General features: G+C 40.3%; 1 protein-coding gene across 2 annotated transcripts; it reads right to left on the bottom strand.

Moving 5' to 3' along the window:
- Positions 1–1,594: 1,594 nt before the first annotated feature.
- ZFX (zinc finger protein, X-linked) lies at positions 1,595–20,064 on the bottom strand. 2 transcript variants are annotated; one of them, XM_014948351.1, is made up of 7 exons: positions 19,810–20,060; positions 18,808–19,374; positions 10,251–10,400; positions 9,915–10,058; positions 9,686–9,820; positions 7,019–7,159; positions 1,595–5,490 (listed from the first exon to the last, which is right to left on the bottom strand). In XM_014948351.1, the coding sequence occupies exons 1-7, from the start codon at positions 19,868–19,870 to the stop codon at positions 4,304–4,306; spliced, it is 2,385 nt and encodes a 794-aa protein (XP_014803837.1). In that variant the 5' UTR covers positions 19,871–20,060; the 3' UTR covers positions 1,595–4,303. The 2 variants fall into 2 exon arrangements, with proteins under 2 accessions (XP_014803837.1, XP_014803838.1); XM_014948352.1 differs by lacking the exon at positions 10,251–10,400 and having other exon boundaries at positions 19,810–20,064.
- Between the last annotated feature and the right edge of the window lie 5,309 nt (positions 20,065–25,373).

Raw genomic sequence — 25,373 nt, 5'->3', positions numbered from 1 at the left:
AAGGGGAGGGTGGGATTTGCTAGTGCATGAGCTGGAAGAACTGGTGACTGCTCCTGGCTCTTCCTCGCAGCAGCTAGAAATGGGTGTATTTCACAGAATCACAGAATCTTCTAGGTTGGAAGGGACCTTAAAGATCATCTTGTCCAACCGTCAACCTAACTGACAAAAATAGACACCCGCACAACAAACAAAACATTTCTTCTCCAGTGCCCTGAATTTCTCTGGTACTCAACATGGAATTGCACAATGAGCAGCTGAGGAACATCAGGTAGATGGAGAAAACAAGAAAACAAATCAAACCAGAAGCAGATTGCTGGCAACTTGGGCTGACAACTTCTTACTGCGATGCGTTGCCCAACGCCACCCTGGCTGCGGGATGAACCGGGACGGGGAGTGGATGAGTCAGGGTTTCCTCAAGGGATCCAGCGAGAGTAAAGGCATGGGACTAAATACCCTGACGAGATGTGGGCCAGCAGACACCACCACCTCCACGTTTCGCCTCCTCCCTTCTCAGGCAGGTACAGAGGGCAGAGACACCGGGGAGCACTTCTGTCATGAGGTGAGTGGGGACAATGGGTTGACGTGAGGCCAACAGGATGAGCTTAAAAGAGGATGCCCTGTGCTGGAGGAACCATTACCAAAATAAGTTAAATTTTAACCGGGCTGAAGCATTGACAGAGCAGTGGGAAGAACAGCCCTAAGCCCTCTCCATTCCCAACACCAGGCTGGACCAGCTCCACCAGGGACCAGTGGGTGGAGGAGTGGGGCAGGAGGTGAGGATGGGGCAGAGCCCCAGTCTGGGCATCCCCCAGCCCCAGGGCATCCAGGAGGAGGGGAAGGGGGCCGGGACCCCGGGGGCAACGCGCCAAAGGCAAGAGGCATCAGGAAATACATTTCATTAATTGAATTTTGGCGGTGGTTGCCTCATTCCTCCTGAAAGGAGGGTGTAGAGAGGCGGGAGTCGGTCACTTCTCCCAAGTTGCAGATGATAGGACAAGGGGTAATGGGTTCAAGTTGCGCCAGGGGAGGTTTAGACTGGACATTAGGAAACAATTCTTCACAGAGAGAGTGGTCGGGCATTGGAACAGGCTGCCCAGGGAGGTGGTTGAGTCACCATCCCTGGCTGTGTTTAAGAACCGTTTAGATGTGGTGTTGGGGGATATGGTGTAGGGGAGGACTTTGGAGTAGGGTGGATGGTTGGACTCGATGATCCCAAGGGTCTCTTCCAGCCTAAGTGACCCTGTGATTCCATTGGGGACTCCCACTTGGGACAGGGTAGTAGCACGTAGTCATCAGCCACCTTGCTGAAAAAACATCACGGTGTCTAACAGACATGAATCCTTGGGTAGAAGAACAGGCATTAAAATGGATTTGGAAGACCTGCCATCCCTGCCCTTCACTTTCACAGCCCTTCTTGTAAAGGTGGGCTTCGACCAAAGAGGGGATCGAATCACCCGCACCCCCCAGCGACACACAACGAGCTGAAAAGTGGGGAGCAGAAAAATAAGCCTTAGTGGATGAGGGCTGAGGGTGACCCGTGTCCCTCAGAACAAGGCTCGACCTCGGGACTGGCATCAAATAGACCGAACGTTCGTTAACAGGAAAATATTTTGAATTTTATTTTTTCACGTTATTATCAAGTACACAATTACAATAATGTCACACATCCCTATATGATTCTATGTATTTTGTTTTTTTCTTTTGTCTTTTTTACAAAGTGTACAGAGGGAAGGACGTATACAATATTTAACAGGGTATTTTCTACAGAACAATAATTTATATTATGTCCTTGTAAAAATCTGTACCTTTTTTAAACATTAAACTGAAACATCCATTTTATAGCATTTGCTAAGCAAATTATTTAAGAATTAAAACTAACCTGTAACTAATGTCAGTACATTAACAATAACTATAATTTCATTTGCTCTTTATACAGACAAATACATTTTACAAAATCCACTTGACCAAACCCTTATTTATTAAAAAAAAAGTTTCAACGTTGTGCTTTAAAAAAAAAAAAAAAAAAAAAGAAGTGTGTATGATTCCAGGCTACGTAAAAGAAAGAAAAACGTGTAAAATTGTGTTCTTTGTCTTTCAGCTTATTTAAAAAAATAAAGTTCAAAATGGCTAAAATCCTCGGCAACCCTAGGGGAAATTAGGCAGATTCTGTACGCTTTTCAGGTTTCCAGTTAAAAAATGCTTGAATGTTAAAGAGGGGAGGGTGGGGGGGAAAAAGGGGTCGCAGGAGGGTACTCTGCAAGATGCCAACGGCCAATCTCTGCTGGGCTTTACTGTGTCTGATTTTGGCAATGGGTGGGCAGGGGGCAGCCAGCCACGGCCACGCAGCATCATCCACTGACCTCCCCGGGGACCTCAGCGAAGGCACAGCGTGGCACAGGGACAGATATTTATTACACACTAAAGGTTGGCAGCCCCTTAGGAGCAGTACTGGACAAGAGCAGGGTGGGCAAGTCTGGGGGCACCGTCAAGCAGGCATCGAAATTAAAAAAAAAACACCACAAAAAAACCAAAGACATTATACAATAAGGTAGCCACATGGCATTGGGCTCTCCTGAACTGCAAATGAAAACCACGAGTGTTTTGAAACAGAAGGGCTGAGCAGTAGGAGCAGGGGCTTGGTAACAAGACAAAGTAGAGAAGGCTGAGGAGATGCGGATCCGAAAGGAAACCTTTGTCCCTTTATCACCCCAAACCTGCAATCGTGACCAGAAATCCTGTCAGGCCACCAGGAAGTCTGCCTGCCTAGAGACAAGGCCAGGTTCTGAACCCTTCCCACTAACGAGTTGCTGGTGACAGATCTATCCCCAGCTGGCAGGCAGCCAGCTCCCAGTTCTGCAATCCATCATCAGCCAGTGGCTTCGGCAAGAATTTGGGCAAGGGGAGCAGGGCCTGGTCCCAAAATCTGGCATGTAATTAAAAGGTTTGGGTTTCTTTGCTCCACAGTTGTTGTTAAAGTACCTGACTTAGTGCTTGGTACATTTACGCTGCAATTAGCAAATGAGATGGCGCTATTTTATAATAGTCTTCAGGTGGCAAAATTGCTTATAATAATTGTAATGTTCTCCCAGCTGTTTATAAACAGATTAAAGGAACTGGGTTAATTCTGGATACTGTACTAATTAATAAACAGCAGCTTAACAGAGCTGCTAATGGCTCAGGAAAAAACACTGAATTTAGAAACAGTTCTGTTACTATCATAAGTTACTCTTCCTATTAAGGATATCTACATTAAAACACCTCTACTCCTTATGAATGCATCTGCTCCACAACATCCCCCTCTCAAGCTCCCACTGTAAATATCTGCTTTCCAAAATCGAGGCACCTCTTGGTCTTAAATTTTATTCTAAAACAATAAAAACATGACCTGAACCACAAGCTGTTCTTTCAAAGAAATACCAATACACATAAAAGCATTAAGCCTGAGGTACGTTTACCGGCACGTACAGACAGTTGTGATCTATTAACTCTGCAAATGGAACAACAGTATTTCATGTTTCCAACATTAAGACAGTAGTAAATTGGAAAAAAAAAAACAAACACCAACTCATTTTGTAACAGGCAAATCCTTTCGAAGACAAAGAAGCACAGAACAATAAACATAATATTTGAGCATACTTTAAAATTCGCCAAAGAAAGGTAACAAATGCCCCAAACCACTTTGAAAATATTTTTATCATCTCTGAAACCTGAATTAAAACGCAGAATAGTTTTCCGCAATAAAGTCAGATGTGTAACTCCTCAAATGGAAAACAGTTAACCTGCCACAAAGTCTATAGGCAAAACAAGACAATCAGGTGGGCCCTACTGACTTTACCTCCAGCATCACAATTCCCCATTTTATACACACCTCTGACAATTTTATCAAACGAAATTTCATATTTTTAAAATTCACGACAAAACTGCATTAACATGGACACTGTGAGTATCAACGAGGTCAGTAAGATAAATATACTTAAATAAACTATTACGGTTGAAAAATTCAGTAAGAGACAGGGTTTACTTTATTAAATGCAACTTTATTGTTGCCATCTTTTCTTCATTTATTAAACAAACTGAATAGAATTCAGAACACGCTATTGAACAAAAGGTATAAAAGTCAACTAGAAGCAATAATCCTATTTTTATACAGCAACAAATCAAATGCACAGTATGTTTTTTTTTTTTGTTGGTTTTTTTTTTTTTGTGTGTGTGTGTGATCGCAGGTGATTGGCTTTAAAATAAGCTAAGTGCCTGAAAGGCAAAATTCCTTTATAATTCCAGCCGTAAGTCTGTGAAAGAGACTTTAAGGCAGCCCAACATCTTTATGATGCCGCATAATGTGCTGGTTCTTCTCTGAAGGCCTTCGGAAACCTTTCTTGCAATACTCACAACGGTGAGGGTAGTCCTTTGTATGAATGGAAATAACATGCCGTTTGAAGCCTGAGGCGTCTGTAGTGCTATACTCACAGTACTCACATTGATAAACTTTCCTGCCACTGTGTGTTTTCATGTGTTTTTTCAGCTCGTTCTGTTGCCTAAAGCCCTTTCTACATCTCTTGCACCTGAAGGGAAGATCCTTTGTGTGAACTGAGAGTATGTGGCGACTCAGAATGAAGGGATCTGCAATCTTAAAGTCACAATGTCTGCATTGGTGCAATTTTTTACCCTTGTGAGCCGCCACGTGTTTTTTCAGTTCCGAAGGCCGGTGAAAGCCTTTATCGCACATATCACACTTATGAGGATAGTCTTTCGTGTGGACCGAAATTATGTGTCGTTTCAGATCGCTCGAGTTGGAGCTCTTGTGGTCACAATGCAAACACTGATGCGTTTTACTTTCTTGATGCATAAGCGTATGCTGCTGCAGCTCTTTGGTATCTGAAAAAGTCTGGAAACAAATGTCGCACTTGAAGGGCGTTTCCTTACTGTGTTTAGTCTTTACGTGAGTTTTCAAGTTGGAAGAGTCGGCGGATCGGTACTCGCAGTACTGGCACTGGTAGGGCTTCTCCCCAGTGTGGATCCGCATGTGCTTCTTCAGCTCCGACGGGTGGCGAAACCCTTTGCCACACTCCACGCAAATGTGAGGAAAGTTCTTGCTGTGGACAGCCAGGAGGTGATGACTCAGCAAGCCTTGTTCTGCCGTCTCGTAGTCGCAGAATTTGCACTTGTGCATTTTATTAACTCCTTTGTCCCTGTGCACCATCTTGTGAGTGAATAAAGTTCCGGCGTGGGAGAAGCTTTTCCCACACTCGTCGCACTCGATAAGCTTTTCTGTTTTGTTGGTCAGCTTGTGACTCTCCAAGTGGTTATGTAAACTGATTTTTTTGTTCGTAGTGTAATCACAGTCTGTGCATCTGTATTTCTTCTTAGTAAGAAGGTGCTCCGGGTGATTTTTCATGTGCCTTTTCAAGAAGCCTCTCGATTTAAACTTCTTTCCACAAATCATGCAGGGGTAGACTGTCAAGGGATGACCATCAGGGCCAATGATTATTGCTGAAAAACAACAGAAAACGCTTCAGTCAATACCATGCTATGATATTACACGTCAATAAATGTCGTGTTTCAACCTTAACAACCAGCTGAATTGTTAAATAAGATCAGAGTCAGACACATACGCTGTACTATACAATAAACAAGCTCATTACTGGGTTAGGTGAAAGAAATTGAGGGAATTACTACTTCAATTCATTAGTGGGTTAGGTAGAAGAAACCGAGGGAATTACTACTTTCATTCATCATCAGGAGAAAGGAGGTACTGTTTTTTGATGGAGACAACCAAAGCATCACCCAGCTGTTCTTCACCTCAAATAATTCTGCCTTGAAGAATTCTGAGTGAGTTCACACACTAAATACACACAGAAACCAACACTGGTGCAAAGAACAGCAGCCAACTTGTTAAACAGAGTATTACATAGTAAGCATAGCACATCATCTCCTTTGACTTTCCACGAATCTACAGATAAAGTTTAATCTGGCAGCTTCATCACCTACTGCTGACTACAATTCACATGTCCCCAGATTAACACCTCCTCCTTGTGCCATCTGCCACAGTTACACTCTGAAGAGGTAGCAAGCAGGAATCAATGAGAACACATTTCACATACAGACACCTCAAAGCTTTGGAACTTATTTGCACTCGTCCCTCAGCCTGATTTGTTTACCCTGAATTTGTCTAGGCATGCTAAAAAGCTCTCTTTTCCAAAAATGTTTTAGAAGGAGAACTGCCTAGGTAGCTGGAAATAGCAAAAGCAAACTTTAAGATTAAAATTTGCCTGGTTTACTAATTCAGTGCTAGACAAAACCAAACTCCTACAGTTAACTCACAATTTGGAAAGAAACTCTTAGTATCATTTAAGGTAAGGCTATTAAAGAAAACAGTCGTGCTTTTTCAACTTCATCAGACCAAATAAATCATTCAGACCATAACACAGTAACAGCAGAAACCAAATAATGCCAAAACAGCACATCTGTTCTTACAGATGCAAGTAAGAGCACTGCCGTGAACATCAAGGCAATTTATTTCACAATTAAAACAGAAAAGGGTACAGAAGTCACACTACCTACTGTAATATATAATGTTCAGATTTTCCAGCTACTTATTGAGCTGATATAATGAAATGTGTTGTTCTATGTATTTTCATAAATATCAAAAAGGGTTCCTTAAAAGTACTATCACAGAACACTGTTTATCTAACTTCATCTTTAAAAAAGTTACATTAAACATTAAAACTGGTGTGGCAAGTTAAGTATATAGGTTTTTAACCCTTTGCTATGGGAGTGATTTTTTCTGTCAGAGATGGTTTCTTTTAAAACACCCCCCCCCCAATTCAAACCAACTATGTGTTTAAGAACTTGAAAATTAAATATGCACTGATTTATGATGTAGAAATGTTGCCAACAAACTAATTCCCAAAATAATCACCTTTTTTTACGAGACACTGCACACCCTACCAGCAAAGTACATCTCTTTCTGAGTAACTGCCCAGAGGAAGGAAAGTATAACCAGCCACCAGGTACTCACCTGTTTGATACTGCCTAGACTCAGGTCTCCTCTTCTTCTTTGGTTTTTGTTTGGCCAGTCTCCCAAGCCCAGCTGACTCATCTATGTGCAAAAGAGCACTTGCAGTGCCATTCCGACTTTCGATGCCATCGTTATTATTACCTAACAAGGTAAGGCAAAAAGTTACCTACCATCACCACTCTACAGATTATTTGAGCCACAAATTCTACAATGACAATATAAGAAATTGTAAGCTGTTATCTGGACATTTAATCAAACCATAATAATGCACAGGATGAGCTGCAAAACTTCTTTGTATTTAACTTAGGTATTATGAACCTAAAAGCGCTGGCTTTGTTAAACTGATTTTACAGGAGTAGACCATTTACAGGAATAAATAGTTTTCCATTTCACAAATAGTTCTCCTTTAAATGCAGTACTTTTTGCATTTCTTTGGTTGCTAACTATGCCCAAAAATGTTTAACAGCAGTAAACAACAGCATGTCACAATATTTACTGTGCCCTATTTGAGCTTCCACTCACTTCTGGACATCTGAATTCACCTGACTGAGGTTTCTCACACACCAAGTCTCAGAACTGGAACTATGATCAAAGAATCGTTCTGAACAGCCCATAAACTTGCACACAAAGAACACTACTTATTACCGGCACACCTGATGCTTTAACATTTGCAAATTCTTTCTACTGGGAACAAACAGCATGCTCAGAGAATTGTACAATAGAAAGAAGGAAACAATCTTTGCCTCACAGAGCTTCATGTTTAATAAACAAATGGTATCACTGGATGTAAAACAAACATGCAAATTACAAGTAAATATATCTATAACTTTGGGAAGGTATTTATTGGCAAACAGTTTAACATTGGTGATTTAAGGGCAGAGGTAAATTTTAATGACAGATTTTGTGATTAAGCATTTACTTGAATCAATAGAAGGCAACAGTTCCTAGTGAAAGCAAAGCACACGAATAAGACAGGAAGACTGAAGTGGAAGAAAGTGCAAGATGCTTAATAGCTGTTCCCTTCGTAGAGTGCTGAGAATGAACATTCATGATTAATATAAGATTCAGAGCCAGGAACAGGCATGTGCAAATTCTGGAGATTCTGATCTATAGCTAGCTCAAGTGTTCAAGAGCAAACGTGGCAAGTGACAAATGCTGAAAACAAAAAACTCAATTTACATCTTACAGGTAGAAAGTTTGCAACAGATGTATGAAGAGTCCTTCTGGAGTATAATCTGAAATAGGCCCCAAACATTTTCTAATACTAGAATAAAATTGTAAGAACTTTCTGGAATGTAAAGCACAGTGGGACTGGGCTTTGCCACAACACAGCACCAAAACAAATTTAACATTTCCAGATGCCATTGTTATCAGCTCTTAAAGCCTCCTTAAGTGGAGAAGAGTTCTGGGAAGCACAGATGACAAGCCTCTGCCATCTTCATGCTTCATTATTTCTTCCCTTCCTGTCACCTCTCACCTTGCATGTTAGGCTGCTTACTAGTGACAATGCCGTAACTCCACTGTTTCCCTCGTTCTTACATCTTCTTTCAATTCCATCTCTCTGTTCCTAGTACACTCTGCTCAATTTTCTCCTCCTTCTCCAAAAATCACTGAATGTTCAGTCTACAACTGTTGTTTCGAGTTCACTTGATTTCATTTTTAATTCCCACTCATGCTGGCTGCTGTCCTTTCCTCTCCACTGAAATGGTGCTCACCAGCATACAGCCAAAGATAAGGCTCTGGGTGCGCTACCATCCATCTCCCAAACAACTTGTAACACACACTGCTCCCTCAAACCTTGCCCTCCCTAATCCTTGTCCGTAATTCCAGCCCCCATTGCATTCTCAGCACTTCCCTGCCTTTTTTTTTGGCTGGCACCATCACCACAGCCCACACCATACAGTCATTTAACCTAAGTTTTGTCCTCTACTCCACTATTTCTTCTGTTTACTCAAATTATGTTTAGAAGGAGAATGTGGCAATACAGAAACCTTTCTAAGATGAGATTTTGGTCTACCAGCTTATGTAAGGTTTGGAAATCAGTTTGTACACCACTTGGTGGGCAGATACTAATGATCAAGGAAAATGACTTTGCATGCTGGAAATATTCTCAAGATTCTGCAATAATTTTAAGATGTCACACTCTGGCTTCTTTTTTGTTAATCAATTAATTATTTCCATTAGTGAAATCATGTGTTTATATGTTCCTTCTAGAAAGCATTTAAGCCAAGCTAGAGGTCAGTGTTGCATTTCACTGTTACACTGACTCTTACATATTCCCACCCATCTGCTTTTTTTTTTTTTGTACCACCAAATAAAAATATTCAGTTCTATTCCCAAGCCAGCTCTTACTGTGTCCTAAAACTGTGAAGGACAAATGTACTTGAGATGGGATTCTTCAGCTGAAAGCTCACGTACTTCCCCTTCTACAACATGAAAATACGAAGGAAAATACTTATTAAACTAGGAATAAGAAGAAGCCTGCCTGACAGCTTTTCTCTTCTTCTCTTTTTAATTTTAAGGCTTCTTAAGCCAAGAAACCATTTTTAAACTAGAACTTTATAAACAAACACAAAAGCATAAATACTCCACTACCTTCCAAAAAACAATCCCCGACATTTTGCTATAGACAGTGTCACCAGGAAGAATTCTTTGAGAATTACCTACCATAAGCTGCTGCCCAAGCTATGGGCATGAAAGTTTTAATTTCAGTGTCATCAATTTGCTGTTCATGGGCCACTGCTGCATCCTCCTCTCCTACAATCACTTCCATATAAACCTCATCAGCTATTTCTGCGACATCTAAGAGAAAAAAAAAAGTCAAGAAAAAATTAATAGGAACACTGCACTGTTGAAAGTGAAAATCCCTGTTCCCAAATGAAAGCCACCTACTTACTTAAGTCTTCATCTTCATGCTGAGAATCATTTACAGTCATGTAAACCATTTTCTCCCTTGGAATACGAATACTGCTATTTTGATCGAGTAATCCAACCGCGTGGTCATTCTCTGGCTCGCTCTCCACAATGTCTACTGTGCCACCTAATTAGAAAGACCAGAGCAAAATATTTTCAATACAATTTGTTCAAATTCTATACTAAACCACAGCAAACTGAAAGTCTCTAACTCTCTAACATTCAGATCTGCAGTCTAAATGACCTGAGAAACCACAGTCTTTATTTGTGCAAAATTTCAAATGTCAGGTTGGAGTATTCTAAAATGAGCGTATTTTACCTAAATCATCTTCTCCAGGATCTGCTTTGAATATATAGACCTTGATGACTTCTGGACAAATGCCATCCACTTTACAAGAGCCACTTTCTGACTCTGCTTCCATGGTAATTTCAGCAGAACCTTCGTGTTCTATATTACCAGCATCATCCACTACAAAAACAAGTTATTACAATTATCCAGTCATATACAGACAGACATATATGAAATACTTCATTATGTAATTACTCAAATTTGGAAGCAGTTTAAAATGAAGCCGTGATAAAGAACCTGCCCATAAATACTTTTTTCATATCCTTGAAAACGACGACAGTAAACAGAAATAAACTCAAGCCACATCTTCTAGTTAAAGGGGAAGAGTGCTGCAGTGGTATGACTAGAAGCATGAGCACCACACCAGGCAATGCTAATAGGAAAACAGCGATCTGCAGCAAGATGATGGCAGGAAGAAACTGCAGGTTAGTACTTACTCTGTGGCATAATTTCACTTACTCTCAGCTTTAATCGCTTTCTCCTTCACAACTGATAAGCTATTAACTGGTTTTTAAAAAAGCACTATCTGTTGCTCAACCCTGTCTCTAACGTAAGGGGTACTATTTCTGCCAGTCAGGCCTGGTTCCTTGCATGGCGGTGTTACTGATGCTTCTTCAGCTCACCAGAGAGGAAACCTAAATGAAAACTACAGGATGAAACCCCTCCACTTTTCTCACCCACTCAACCACTGAGGGAACAAGCACAGCGTCAAAGTGCTGCCCTGACACTACAGCACTGGTGAACCTATTCAACTAATTGTTCATGGTGCCCTTAATGAAAGGGATTTACGCTCGATTTTATGCTGTAGCCCTATACACTCTCCTTACTACCATCTCTCATTTTCCTCTCCCTTTCAGAAGGGAACCGACACCATACTTGAGCTTGAGTTGCCGTAACTTGCCTGGGCCTCCCACATAAACAGGGCTAACAGCCAGCTTTACGAGGAACACATTTCGGATTTTTAAGATACACTCTGCATCGGCATGCACACCCACGCACCATCTTACTTTACCAAGCGTGGGTTTTCAAGACATAAATACTAAATATGTGTTCACAAAAATCCAACCTAGCATCTCAAGGCCTTCAGAGAATGTCTCAATTTCAAAAGCCTCACAAGTTTCTTGAGTGTTCAGATCATTCAAGAACTCTTAACATGATGGCACAGGTTTGTAATTTGTGACTTTATTGTTCATAAAGTCCCTTCTGGAGGCTGAGATGGTCCCCTCAGATCCATACATGAATTCAATTAATGAGAACAAGACAAGAAATTTATGCTAAAGCAAATGTAAGAACTGTCCCATAAATGTTACAGAATTTTTAACTGCCATGCCTACCACACACAAAATACTTAATATAGTACGCTCATTTTATTGGCACTCATTAAACTACCCTAACTAAATCACTGTTAACTACTTAGTAACTGCAATTCTTCCATTTACTTAAAGATCTGCTTTTAAAAAAACACCTCAAAACATTATTACGATTATTTTCCTGCCATGAAGTCAATAAATTAGCTGTTAAATAAGATAAACTAGCACGTATTCTGTCTCATGTATCAAACACAATTGTACTTAAGTACAATTTCTCAAGCAGGCATCATTATTCACAAAGAAATATGAATAACATCAAATTATGAAGCACTAAAATAAATTAATAAATCTCCTCACCAAAAGAGCAGCAGAAAAAACATTCAATACTCTTATGCCAAGTTCATAATCAATGGCCACCATAGAGAATGTTTCATGCAGTATGATGTTTAAAAGTGATTTTGTGTCCCAGGACAACACAACACCTTGTAGTTGAAATCCCAAAGCATTTCAAAAGTAAAAACCTTAAGATATTCTTTGGAATCACGTTAACAACGTAGCTCCACAGTACATATACTCAGTTATTGAGCAGACTTTCATAAATTCTTTGGCATATGCATGAAACACCAAACGTCACTGGAACTCTGACAAGTAAACTTGCTTTCATTCCTACACTAAATTTATGTAGTTGTTCTCCTTTAACTTGGCTGTTTCCAGTGTCACGCACGTGTACTTGGAAGGCTTTCAAATGAGCGTAGACTGATTTTACACTGCTGAAGCCAAAGGGGAAGCCTGCCACTAAGCTCAACTGATGCTGGAACGTATTCAAGGAAGGAAAATTATGGCTGAAGCAATCAAAGAGAAAACAAACCTATGTGCACTGGTTTCTTTTAACCAACACAGAGTTTACTTCCATACATATATGGAAGTATTCATTGATAACGTTCACACAACAGAAGAATTAATTTAGATCTTAAAAACATGCTCCATTTACTCTTTGAAACAAGTTCTCCAAGGTTCAAAGTCATGATTAAAAAAATTCGTTACACAATTTAGAGTTTGTTCATCCCTTATTTCCCTCCAACAGTGTTTTCAGTATGTAACAACTGGTTTAAATATTTTTTAACAGCGCCATTAAACTGTAAGGAAATTCACGTGGAGGAATATTAGGCCAACTTTTCTCATGCAAAGGAAAAAATTTCACTCTTGACAGGTGGCAATAGCTGAAAAACTAAAGCCCCTGAAGGGCTTTAAAAGTAATAGTATTTGCAGTATAGTAGCAAACAGGTAACAGGAAGGAAAGCAGGGTGGAAAGAAAATGGTAGAAAAACTAAAAAAGAAGATAAAAATCAGAAGAAGAGACAAACAAGGCAAAAGAGAACGGGTATCTATCGCACAAAGCACAATTTCCATGGTATTTTGTTCTATGGCTACATAAGCTTTTACCTCACTGATTCATTGATGCTCTGACAGCATTTATGAAATTTGATTTCTATTTAACGCTTCCCCTATGTTTCTGCATTCTCCACGTATCTCAGTCTCACAATCAGAGAAAATGATATTCATAAATACTTGACTGATCAATGTTTAAAGTTGGAACTCTGATGATGTTTAAATTTTCCATTCAAATTCACAGTCCATCAAGGGATCCCACAAATACTGTGCATGACTGATCTTCTCTTACATTGTTCCTCTTTGAAATTAAAAAAAAAACCAAAACCACAAAACAACAAAAACCCAAAAGTACTTAAAAATATTAGTTAAGCTTGTAAGAGATCACTTCCTTTCAAGTAGATATCCTGGGCAGTTATTAAACTAATCACAAGTCACGTGCTAGAAAAAAAATTCAAACTAGCATTATTCCAATGCTGTCATACCTTGTGCCTCCATTTAATTAGACATTTAACTGAACACTAAAAACTTTAGGTGTATTTCCCCCTTCCCTCTACTAGTTGGTAGCGAGATAAAAATTATTAGGCACGTCATTATTTTATGTAAATTGCAAGAATTCATTCTATGGCTGGTTTGCTAATGTTCTTCTCAGACTTCACTGATGAAAGGAGCCTGCTCTTTGCATACTATGAGCTGTAAGAAACAACTAAAAAAAAGTATGCATGTTCCAGTAGTTGCTTCCATATAGAGAAAATGCTTCATTTTTTCTTAAAAGAACAAACAGATGAGAAAGGTGTCACACAAGATGAAAGATGTACCATATTTAAAACTGTCTAGTTACCATTTACATTACAAGGGTATCAACAAAAAGAGACCAACAGATAAAAAAGAGGAATAAAGAGTAAAGCAAAGAAATAAAAGATGTAGGCAACATTAACAACAGGTTGCTTAACGTGTGCTATCATGATGACAGCATTTGTTCCTAAAAAACATTACATCTAATAAAAAAAATAATCACATGACATCATAAATTATAATGTCCAACCAATAATGATCTCCTATATCTTTACCCTTGTATTTTAATAAGTCCAATAGCATTCTTGGGACAGAAACAAACCCCTGTGCATTGATAGTAAAAGCAGTATTTAAAACCCAGAGGACGCCAGTTTCCCCATATAGGAACATAAATGCTACCCCAAGATCCTACATTCGCTTAAATGGTACATCTTTTGTTAAACCGTGGCACATACACTTTCCTCAAGAAGTTGGTTTTTGTTTTTTATATCCAATATTTAATGGATCAGCAGATACAGACTTTGTAGCCTTGCAGTCTTTTACTCCTAACTAGAAAAATGCCAATATCCATAACTGTTATTTTTTAATGGTTTCCACAAGCTTTTACATTTATTCTTTCCTTCTGTTTATCCTGTATGTGCAATATAAATGAACTGTAAAAGATAAAATTCACTTAAGCAGTAAGAAACCTTCCATCTTTTGCAAGTACACAATGCTCACTGCTAAATAACAAACTGAAACAATTCTTACAAACTTTTTTCTTAAAAAAAGTCTGTATCTACAAGAGTTTAACAGATCTTAAAATCTGTCTAAGGAGCAATTAGGCAAGAATAATATATTTTGTCAGCTTTTATGTTCCCAAATGATTTTCTTTGCTGCTAAAAAAATGCATATCTTGGGATACTTGCCTGCTTACAAAATAAACAACCCTATTTAATAATTCTTAATGAAAAAGGCCACTGCTAACTATTCTGTTTTCTCTAAAATAGATTAAAAGCACGCTGTATTCCCCAGACAGACTTTGTTCAGTTATCTGTGACAGTAACATTTTAATTGTACTTCACTTGGTAGCAGAGAATTCCTAGTCCACTGAAGAAGTTATTTTTACTGTCCAGTTACCTCTTAAATGGCAAAGCAGGTTTCCCAACCTGTGGGAAAACAGAAATCTGTTCTATTTTGATTTTAATGCCATTGCCATTACACAGGAGCAACAGTATACCCTACCCACCTGAAGCTCCCCTAAGGGCAACAATCTAGAAAAGAACTTCCTGAGCTCCAAACTGGTTGTCTAACACTTGCCCTTCTTCTCCTGCTCTCCCCAGCACACAAATCAGACCAAGCTCTGAGGCATCACTCAGCTCAAGGGAACTCTCATCTCCCTCACCTCTCACAGTGACCTCCTGAGCAGCATGGAATTCCATGGCAGCAAGTACTATCTCACATAAAGAAAAACATGATTTCCAACATCTTGAAGAACCTCCAGGGAAAAAGAGGAAGGTGTTCACTTATGCTTAGGAAATAAATAAAAGCACTTTGTTTTCTTGAGTAGAAGTCTACTGGATGGCCCTAACGAAGACATGAACTTTACGGCTTTGTGGATCAGATCCATTGTTTTCAACTTAAACATCCAACAAGGATGAGAATATATGGGTTTCACATAAACCTATGAAAAGATGCAATCATTGTTCTCTCTGAGTACCCTGGGTTCTGACTCTTGTAATGAAAAGTGTTAATTCAGATACGACAAGCAAAAGACGTGTCTAACTCGGAGCAAAGTAAGGATATGGCTGGACATAGCATAGCCCCTGTATTTGCATGCATCATGTTTGTGAGGCTACCTTTCCCTCTCTCCAGAATCCCCTTGTCACACCTCCTTTGTGCCTCACCATTTAGCAAACCTCCTTGAATCCTTTTTGAGCTACTAACTGGTAGGAGTTTGCGTTCTTTGTTGAATTAATATCTGATTCTGCTCTGCTTAAGTGCCCCAAGTCTACCACGGACCAAAAATGAAGCTTAAGGGCAAAGACTTATCCAAGAAAAAGGTGAGTACATCAAAAGGCAGTGATAATAGAAGCTGTGCCAAGAAACATTATCTTGGAAATGGAAAAGACACACACACACACAAAAAAGTATCAGTGATCAATGTAGAGGCTGAATTAAATCTAAATGGGAAAAGAAATATTAAAACCACTGAGCTTCTTGAAGCAAAGTCACAGAATGAAACCCACAGGAATTGTACTCTTTGAAAAGACAAACCAGAAACCAGTCTGAAACCAAGAAAGAAGGTAGAAACGCAACATTAAAAAAAGCACACATAGATTAGTCATTTCAAAACAGCTGTCTTCAGGATAAAGCCAAGAAAACGGTCTTAAGAAAAATCTATGTAGATCCAGCTCATTAGGAACAAAAATGGAAACACCTAAAGAGAGCCAGAAGATAGGAAGAAGACAGCAAAAAGATTTTGCCAATAACTTCTATTGAAAGATACAGACTAAGAAACCTACAACAGAAAGAACATGAAGTGCCATCACCTGCTTGAACGGCAAAGGCATCCTGAAGAACACAGTCTAGCTCCCACATTTGGGAAGCAGCTACATTTGGCTACTGTAATAGCAGACAAAATTACATTCCAACATCTGCCCTAGCAGTCAAGGGAAGTTTGCCAAAATCAAGCATGAATTTACAAGTTAGGATGAAAAATCAAAAACCAGGCTAACGTTCCTTTCAAAAACCACCTAATACTAAGTTCAACTGAAGAACTGAGAGAGTCAACAGATCAATAAACACAAATACTGCCAATGCAACAAAGAAATATGGAAATTAATTCAAATAATGTTTTCCATACAACGAAGAGACTATTTGGCAAGATAGTCTTTACTTGACGGAAAAGCAGTAGACTCTGACTGCACAACCAGAAGAACTTGTTATGCAGGCTTTAAACACAGTAGGTGGTAACAGGGAACTTCCCTTTAAAACCAACTGTAGAACATACTTAACATTTTAAACACAAATAGAAAGGATGCATGTTTTGTAGCGTAACGATTGTTTTAAATGCTGGCTTATTTAAGGTTCTGAATCTAACCAAACTATATCACAAGACTATCAAGAGGCGTTTAATATTAAATAGAGTATGAAACCACAGAAATACACGACTGAAAATGGAGAATATTCCAGCACAACTGAACAATTAAATTCCTGTGTTTTCTGCCAGTTACCACCTGCCAACAACTGGTACATCTAAGAAGACTTCCTAGCTGGGTGGGTATTTTAGGGATCATTGCGATACGCCACCACCAACACGTTCTGTCCTCATTCAGCCACTGGCACTGGTTGAATGGGACATGGATCTACCCACCCCTCTCACTTGAATTTACACAGAGTTTGCAAAGTGTTCCTAGGACAGCAGCCCCAGAGGCCTCACTCTGCTGCCCCTGCTGCAGGATGACAACCTGCAGGGGAAGGGTGAGCAGAGAGACAGGAGCAAGAGTATCTTAAAGAGCTACAGTCAGGGATAAGAACCAGGTTAAGGATCACCACCAGAGCCTTCACTCAGGTCTCAATTATCCATAGGTGGATCATCCACTTTGTTGCCTAACTATGCTGCAGGTGCAGATGCGTTTCAGCTGCTTTCATCTGATCCAAGTCAGGTCCAGAATATGAAAGTGCATTTATTAGCTTGGATAAATACTATTTCTGAGAGCAGCATCCCTGATCTATTTCACCTCAGCATGATTTTGCAGCTTAATTTTACAATATTCTGTGCTACCCATACTTTGCATTATCCCATTTCATTGTTTTCCCACATAATAGAGAATTAACTGTACCTCATATAAACTCAAAACATGGCTGCACAAGGTTACTCAAGGAACTCAAGAGATGATAAAAATTAAGAAATGCAGTGATCCTAGGTAAGGAGAAGCTACATTAAAACCCATAAGTGCATAATATAAAATTAAAACAAGTTATTACACGTTTCAAAAAAGTGTCCAAGGAAAAAAAAAAAGGAAGGAGAGGAGAGAGGAGAGAGGAGAGAGGAGAGAGGAGAGAGGAGAGAGGAGAGGTAAATGAAGCAGAGCATAAAGTGTGCCTCATCAATGGAGGCATTTAATGCTACACAAAACTGAAGTGCCTGAAATGGCAATTAAACCAACCAGCCTAACAAAGCTTTTTTATTTCTACAACAAACAAACATTCAGCAGTGACACTCTGATGTTCCTAGGTGCTGCAATGAATAAGCACTGTAATAACTAACATACTTAGAGTAAGCTCTAGTTCACATAAATGCATATCCTCAGTAGAGAAAGGACTGATGGTATGCTCTGGTTTTCTCCACCCTCTACTTTAAGTCTTTTGAAATATGATTCAAATGGATTGTGCCACTGTTCCTCAGGGGGATTAAGATATTCACGGTTGCTTCTCAGCTGTGAGCAGCACTAGCTACTCTTTTTGTTAGCAGCCATCCTTTGCTTATCGAGAGAAGAAAACACATCTTAACAGCAAAGAAAACCATATTGTTGCCTGCATCTAACTATAAATGGGGTGGAAGGGGTGGGGACTTAGCAAAAAAACAAGACAAGGATAACAAATTGTCATTTGGATTTCCATAAAACAGGTTTTTTTACTTTCCCTTTCCCATGATTTTTTTTTTGTTTTCTTTATGTCTTGGCAATAGTATTAGTAACCTGCACATACATGCGTTTTCAAGCAATGTCATTTCTTCCAGTTCTTACTAAGTATATGCCATTTAGTTTACTGGGATTTTTACTCTTTTGTTCATATGCTATAAAATGCGACCAAAATAACTTATAATCAGACATGCATTTGCCAGTATTTCTCTCCATTCGCCTCACCAGAAATTTTAGCTGGTACATGTTCCTAAAATACCCCCATTTGAGTGCCTTTGTGAGATCTGTATTACAATAAATAACACAGAAAATCTGGTTTTGGTATCGTCGTAACCCCTCCCTCAGATATTTCAAGCATCACTTGGGCCCATATCGTAAGAATTTCGATGGCTTTACCCAGACACTTACAGGAAATCATAAGGTAATCTTCACAGTTGCCCTTCTCGTCTTGATGTTCCACAGGGATTCCATTGGCATCAATCACTGCCTCTGACGCACAGTCTGCCACCAAGACTTCTTCAGAAACAACATCTGTTCCCAGAGTATCAGTGACAATATCTGCTTCTTCAACATTATCATGAACTACATGTTCTACATGTCCAACTTCAGGTACATGCATTGACTCAGTTGTCAGTACATGTTCTGGTATAGACATTGCTTCTGCTGTTATGTCAGAAGCTAAAACATCATCTGGGACAGTGCAATGAGCCAAAGAAACCTCTTCGGCTACGTCTGTGTCCAGCACTTGTTCAGGAATAATGACAGTTTCAGATACATCTGGCTCCTCCATAATATCTGGGCACTGAACATCCTCGATAACAACATCCTCAATGACATCTTGGATTACTACAGAATCTGGATCATCAGGAACAAAATTATGCACGGTTATGTCTGAGTCGACTACATCTGAAACAAATACTGTTTCCTGTACTTCCACAACAATCTGATCTCCGTCCATATGTCCTGCATCAGCTCCTGAAAAACATAATTAAAGTAGCAATTAAATTGTAAAACTAACTCAGATGAAGTGGTTAATAACTGAAACTACTTCTATTTTACTTCAACTTTAACACTATGCTGCAATTTAGTAAAGCAGGCATAATAGCCTATAAGCAATTAAGATAGGCAGATATAGGCAGAGCTGATAAGGCAAGTCCTCAGTAGATGCTAACGTAACTAAGATGAACAACAATTTTTAGACTCTCCCCCAATATCCAAACAACTATTACTTGGCAGAACAGTAGCTCATTCATGTTTCTCTTAGTAATAACAACAACTTAAAATTAGAAGTGACTAGTCTATACAAACGGATTGATGCAGCACAGCGCTTTTAAGCTAAAACAAAATAAACAACAAACAGTCAATAGCATCTAATGTGAAGATTTATCTACATATTAACTCCTGACAGACCTGTTGGATCAAAAAATGCATTTGGCTCATGTGGCTGCAATTCAAGCCCATCTTCATCCATGGCCTTTAACTTTCATCAGTCACAGCGTCTGTAGATGGTAAAGAAGAAAGGTTATTTAACTCTTAGTGTGGCAAGGATTTTTTGTTTGCCTTTGCCTGTGCACTAAAAGGCAGAAATTTTTGGCGCGCACAAACACAGAAGCAGCTGATTAAGGGGTATGAAAATACAGTTTCCTTATAATCTTACAAATTGAAAAAAAAAAAAAGACAAAGCCTAGACAACTTCACGCTCAAATCTTTTTTGGATGGCAGGGAATACAGCATTGTCATATCAATAAAGCTTATTAAGATAAATTACAGGTAGCAGCTAATAACCTGGAATGCATTTCGCTTTTGATGTCCTCTGTGCTCATACCTGGGCAGTCAGGAGAAAGTTACTCTTACATCACTCCAGGAACTGAAATCATCAACGTAAACTGCTTCCAGAACGTAACACCATATGTTTTCAAACCTCGGATGTGTGAATATTTTAAAAACTCCTGCCCCAAGACAAAGTAACTATTTACTTTTGTATTAAAAAATACCACCAGTTCTCAAAAATTACTGATGTCATATTTTACCATGTTTCTTTGAACAGAATATCAATGTTTCTTCAATATCTAATAACAAATTAAGATTTCAATTTTCTTACAAAAGAACCAAACAAGACCACAAAGTTAAAACACTTACTAAAATCTGAAACTGCGATCTAAATTTTGCTGCTTAAATGTATGCATTATAATTAGGATCAGGCAAAGCTAGCCGGGTAAAATGGGATCTACCATGAACTTGTACTACTCCCTTGCACCTGGGTCCAACTAGCTCCCTAAGTGCAACCAGCAAATGCTACCCATTTCTCTTCCTGTTTCTGTACAAGTGGAAGACGTGATTCTCCTTTCTCCAAACATTCTTCACAGTGAGAGGCAGAAATCTCCCCATTCCCATGATACTTTCACAAAGACCTAGAGAAAACATTAAGACTCTACCCAAGGTTTCCACAAGAATCACAACCTTTCCAAATTATGTCAACTAACATTTACATTGACTAAGTCTTCGTGGGGACAACTGCTATATAAAAGAAAAAATTAACAACTACTCCAAACCCACAAAACTAATACCATAACATGTAACAAGTATTTTCTAGACTTCATCATTTTTCTAGCTCAGCTCTTTGTAACTCTTCGCAGCTAACCATCAAATTTATATACGAGAAAATGTATTTTTACGAGTTGAGGGAGAAATATAGCTAGAAATTGAACTGGAGGAAAAGCAGCAGCAGTCTAATAATTTTCCAAGGGGCCTCATATTTGCATGATGTTCAGTTGGAAGGCCCCTAAATTTTAAAAGACAGCTGTGCTAACAAATCATGGTGGTGTCCAGCTGGACATAAATAACCTCACAATTATTCTGACTGTCAAGCATTTCTGTCAGAAGCATCCACCATTAAGAGGAACAGCTCGTCACATAAATGCTTTTTTCAGAATCAAGAGCAGAAGAAAGCATTTCTCAGCCTCACATACTAGATTGATGGCAATCAACTTCTGGCATGCCACAGAAACAAGAACAGAATCACAAGGTTTCATACAGTCATTTAAGCAAGAATTATTCATACCCAAATTGGTTTACTTCCATCTATTCAGTATACACCTAGCCAGTCTATTACAAATGTTTTCCTTATTCATCTGGTCATCTTTTCTGTGTTGTCTTCAGTGTTTAGTTTCTCCAGTGTTTAGTTTTCTGTAGCTTCTTCTCCAACTTCCTGTGTGCCTGTACCTATATTATGTTCATCACCTCCTCGCCTGCACATTTAATCTCTCCAGCTTATAACTACAGCACACTCCCATCATCTACACAAAGCCATGCTACTCATCAATTTGTAGCAAAGATTGTATCAGCAATTCAGAGATTTTTTTGGAGGAGGAGGCAGAGGGGATTAAAGGTTGGCAGAAATAAATTGCCTCTCTCCTCGGGCAACACAGCCATAAGGAGGTAGCACTCCTGTCCAGCTCTCTGGGAGAAGACACGACGCCGTTTCTGCCTGTGCTTTTGACAACTTTATTATCATACATATTAGCCTCTGATCGGCTGGGACCCATCCAGCTTGAAGTGCCAGTTCAGCACTAGCTACTGGAAGAACTGGCATTCGTTTTCTCTGCTTCCTGCTTTCATCACTCACCTGACCACCACTCCACCACAAATTCCTACTTCTTATGATTCATGCATGCACGCACTTTCTCAATTCTATCCTTTCCCTAAATTCCTGTCTTTATGAGCGAGACTCTCCTTCATTGTCCTTCTGTCTATCCTTTCCACCCATGAGACCCAGAGGTTGCCACCACTACTCCTTGGCTTCCACAATCAGCCCGTTGATGCCATTTCTTCGCTGCTGCTGCCCAGATTCCAGGCAACAGATGTTAAAACCAACAAGTCTGTGGTGTTCACGATGGTGCAGCTTCATGAGGACACCAGCAGTGACAGCCCAGCAGACCTTCAGCTGCATATTCTGCATAACAATGTGGCCTCTTCCATATTGGCGAGGTCTTTCCACCTACAGTGGGATAATATGCTACATATTGAATAATATGCTACAAAACGAAGACTCAGGTTCTACACAAACTGAAGAAGTTTCCCAGGCACATGGGTTTTCAAGACCAAGTCTAAGAAAGGACACAAATTTACACTTTGGTACATGTTCCAAAGGAGAAGAAAAAAAGAACCCAACCTTTTGACTGAGTTTCTTCCTAAAGGTTTTTCATAATGCGCTTTTATACCCAGACCCAGCCAACAAATTCATGTACAGAGATTCTTATCCCTGTGCAGGACCACAAAGACTTTCAAAATGCTCCACGAGAGCAAAGGAACCCACTTCCACAGAAATTTGCTGTGAACAGAGGACCAGAAGAGTATGCAGGCATGTAAAACAGGATTTAGTTAAACTGTCTAAAATTATAAAAGCACCTAAATCAAAATCTGCAGTCCAAAAAGGTAGCAAGACATCATTTTTCTATCCATGGATAGAAAAAAAAAATATTTTCCCTGAAATTTCCTGAAATCACCTCAGGGTTTGAACATTCTAAGCAGTAGATGAGAAAATACTGTGTTTCTTCCTGCTTGCTCTTCATCTGAGCAATGGGACAGCACAGGGGCCCAAGATTCATCCACATGGTTCTGTACTAACTGGCAGCTCCATGATGAAGACACTGCTCTGTGACACAAGAAATACCAGAGCTTCTTGTGAGCACCACACCAAACACCTTCAAATCCCTTGGCAAGCGCCCTAGGCTCTGTGGTACCACAAGTAATTCCAGCCCTTCATTTTCTTGCAAGATTTCAAGAAGGGCAGAAAGTCCTCTCAGTTCTTTCAAAATATTCCAGCTGACACTTACCTCAGGAGCAGGTTCTGGCACCCAGTCAATTTTCAGTTCCGGTTTGGGAACCTACACTCTCAAAGAGAAGCAGATGCCCAACCATGTCCCTACACTTAGTCCTTCTCAATGCCCAAATCTATGCGGCTCTTCGTTCAAATCTCAGTCATTGGGAACTGCTCCTCTACCACTATGACAGAAAGTGTCTAAGCACCTAAAATCAGGTCTTACAATGCTGAAGAGAACTAAATATCTACATCTTTTACTTGGCTTGGGTGTATACCAGCTTCACATGGATCCAGAATTAATACAACTCTGAAATACATCCAATTCTGTCTGCAAAGATAGTTCTTACAAATTGATTTTTACTTATTTAGTCCGTGTTGGCTGGTTTTGGCTTTATGAAAGTCAAGGCAATATTTTCAAGTGTCAGGAAAGACAAAAATATATACATATTCATGGAAGAAATAGTATTAAGCTATTAGAAATAAAATAACCTCCCAAAAATAAAAATGGGTATTTTCCATAAATCTGGTCTTGAGTAAAACACTCAAAAGGAACAACACAGGCACTGCAGTAGTCTTGCCCCATTACAAATCCTTGACTCAATAGCCCTAGCAAGGTAATCAAGATGAAATAAAAAGAAATAGACGAGCTGTCACGTTTTAAAGAGAGAACAACTTTAAAAATAGTTCCTTAGAAGAAAGAGCATTAATATGCCACAGAAACTGTCAGTTTCTCTGCTCTCACCAAAAAAAAAAAAAAAGAAATGGGAAAAAGAGAAAAAGAAGGAAATCTATCCTTACAAAAAAGAAATTAATAGTTCTTAAGAAAAAGATAGTCCTTTGTCTACTCCTAAGGAAAAAACAACATCTGTTCTTCAAAAAATAAAGGCACAAAAAGCGAAATTCCCCACATCCAAGCCTCGGCCCCTACCTACGCCACGATGACTGACTGCACAACCATAACCAAGTTCCCATCGTGCCTTGCTACATCACATTAAAAATTGCAGCACGCCTTACATGTCCCAATTGGGTTAGAGCCCCGAGCTACCCGAAGCTTCGCTGTGGTTATGAGACGACCGTGGGTCCAGTCTCCACTACTGCTGCAGTGTCACAACTCTCCCGACGTGACCCACTTATGGAGAATGCGATGCACACACATGCTCTCAATCACACACACACGAAAGGTACAAAAATTACCCTCCTATAGCATCTAATTCTTATCTTGGAAATAAGCCCCACGATTATGAGGAGAATAGCTGGAAGAACGAACCCAATGTTACAAATGCGACGATGTAATCGTTTAGCTGTTTATTTCTTGACGCACCTCCCTCAGTTTTGGCAGGAGAATCTGTACTGCTGGTTTCATTGTGATTTTATAAAAAAAATCTCAGCTCTTTTCCTCTTTGTTGTAGTTCAGTGGTGTATTTGCAAAAACTGGTTAAAAAAAACCCCGGGTTTTCTCCAGATTTCAAGAGAGGCGTTGTGCGTCAAGACAGCACCAAAGCTAATTCTTAACAAACCCTAAATTATGGAAATAACCAGTCCCTGGCGTCCCTTTGAAACTACTTTCCACTGAGGCGGGGGCCTCTGCAGGAGAGGGGACAGTCGGAGGGGAACAGCAGCCAGCACCAAGGGGAAGGGGGGGACAAGGAGGTTTGGGGGGACCTCACGCCTCCGCACCCAGCCCCTGGCGGGGCGGCCGGGAGAAGGAGGCTGCGGGCGAACCTCCCAGCGCTGTCCCCATTCCCGGCCGGCCGAGAAGGAGGGAAGAGAGGAGATCGCGCCCGGCAGGGGAGGGCACGGCTGGTAGCCCTGGCGCGGCCGCACAGGAAGCCGCCACGGGCCGGAAAAGCGCCGAGCTCCCCTGCGACTCGCTGGCTGGCAGGCGCCGAGCCGGGGAGGAGGGAGAGGCGGGGGAGAAACGGGGGTGGGGGAGGTCTACGGGCTCTCCCTCTCCGGAGCCTGCGGCCCGGCGCTGCGATGAGCGGGGCCAGGGGCTCCCCCCTCCGGCCTGGCCCGGCCTGCGCGGAGGCACGGGCTATGGCGAGCGATTAATTCAAGATGGCGCCCGGCGCCCTCCGCCTCCCCCCCCCCGCGCGCCGCCATTTTGTCTCCTCCTCCAGACACTCTCCGAACCCCCTTCGGCCGGGCCCGG

The sequence above is a fragment of the Calidris pugnax genome, unplaced genomic scaffold (assembly GCF_001431845.1).
Source record: "Calidris pugnax isolate Ruff unplaced genomic scaffold, ASM143184v1 scaffold164, whole genome shotgun sequence".
NCBI lineage: Eukaryota > Metazoa > Chordata > Aves > Charadriiformes > Scolopacidae > Calidris > Calidris pugnax.
This window is presented reverse-complemented; position numbering and strand designations above follow the sequence as displayed.

Excerpts from the sequence above, each read along its gene's own strand:
- ZFX (XM_014948351.1), bottom strand. The coding sequence starts at position 19,870 with ATGGATGAAGATGGGCTTGAATTGCAGCCACATGAGCCAAATGCATTT. Across the intron at positions 19,375-19,809 it reads TGCATTTTTTGATCCAACAG|GAGCTGATGCAGGACATATG; the intron begins GTCTGTCAGGAG and ends TATGTTTTTCAG. Across the intron at positions 5,491-7,018 it reads GTCTAGGCAGTATCAAACAG|CAATAATCATTGGCCCTGAT; the intron begins GTGAGTACCTGG and ends GTTGTTTTTCAG.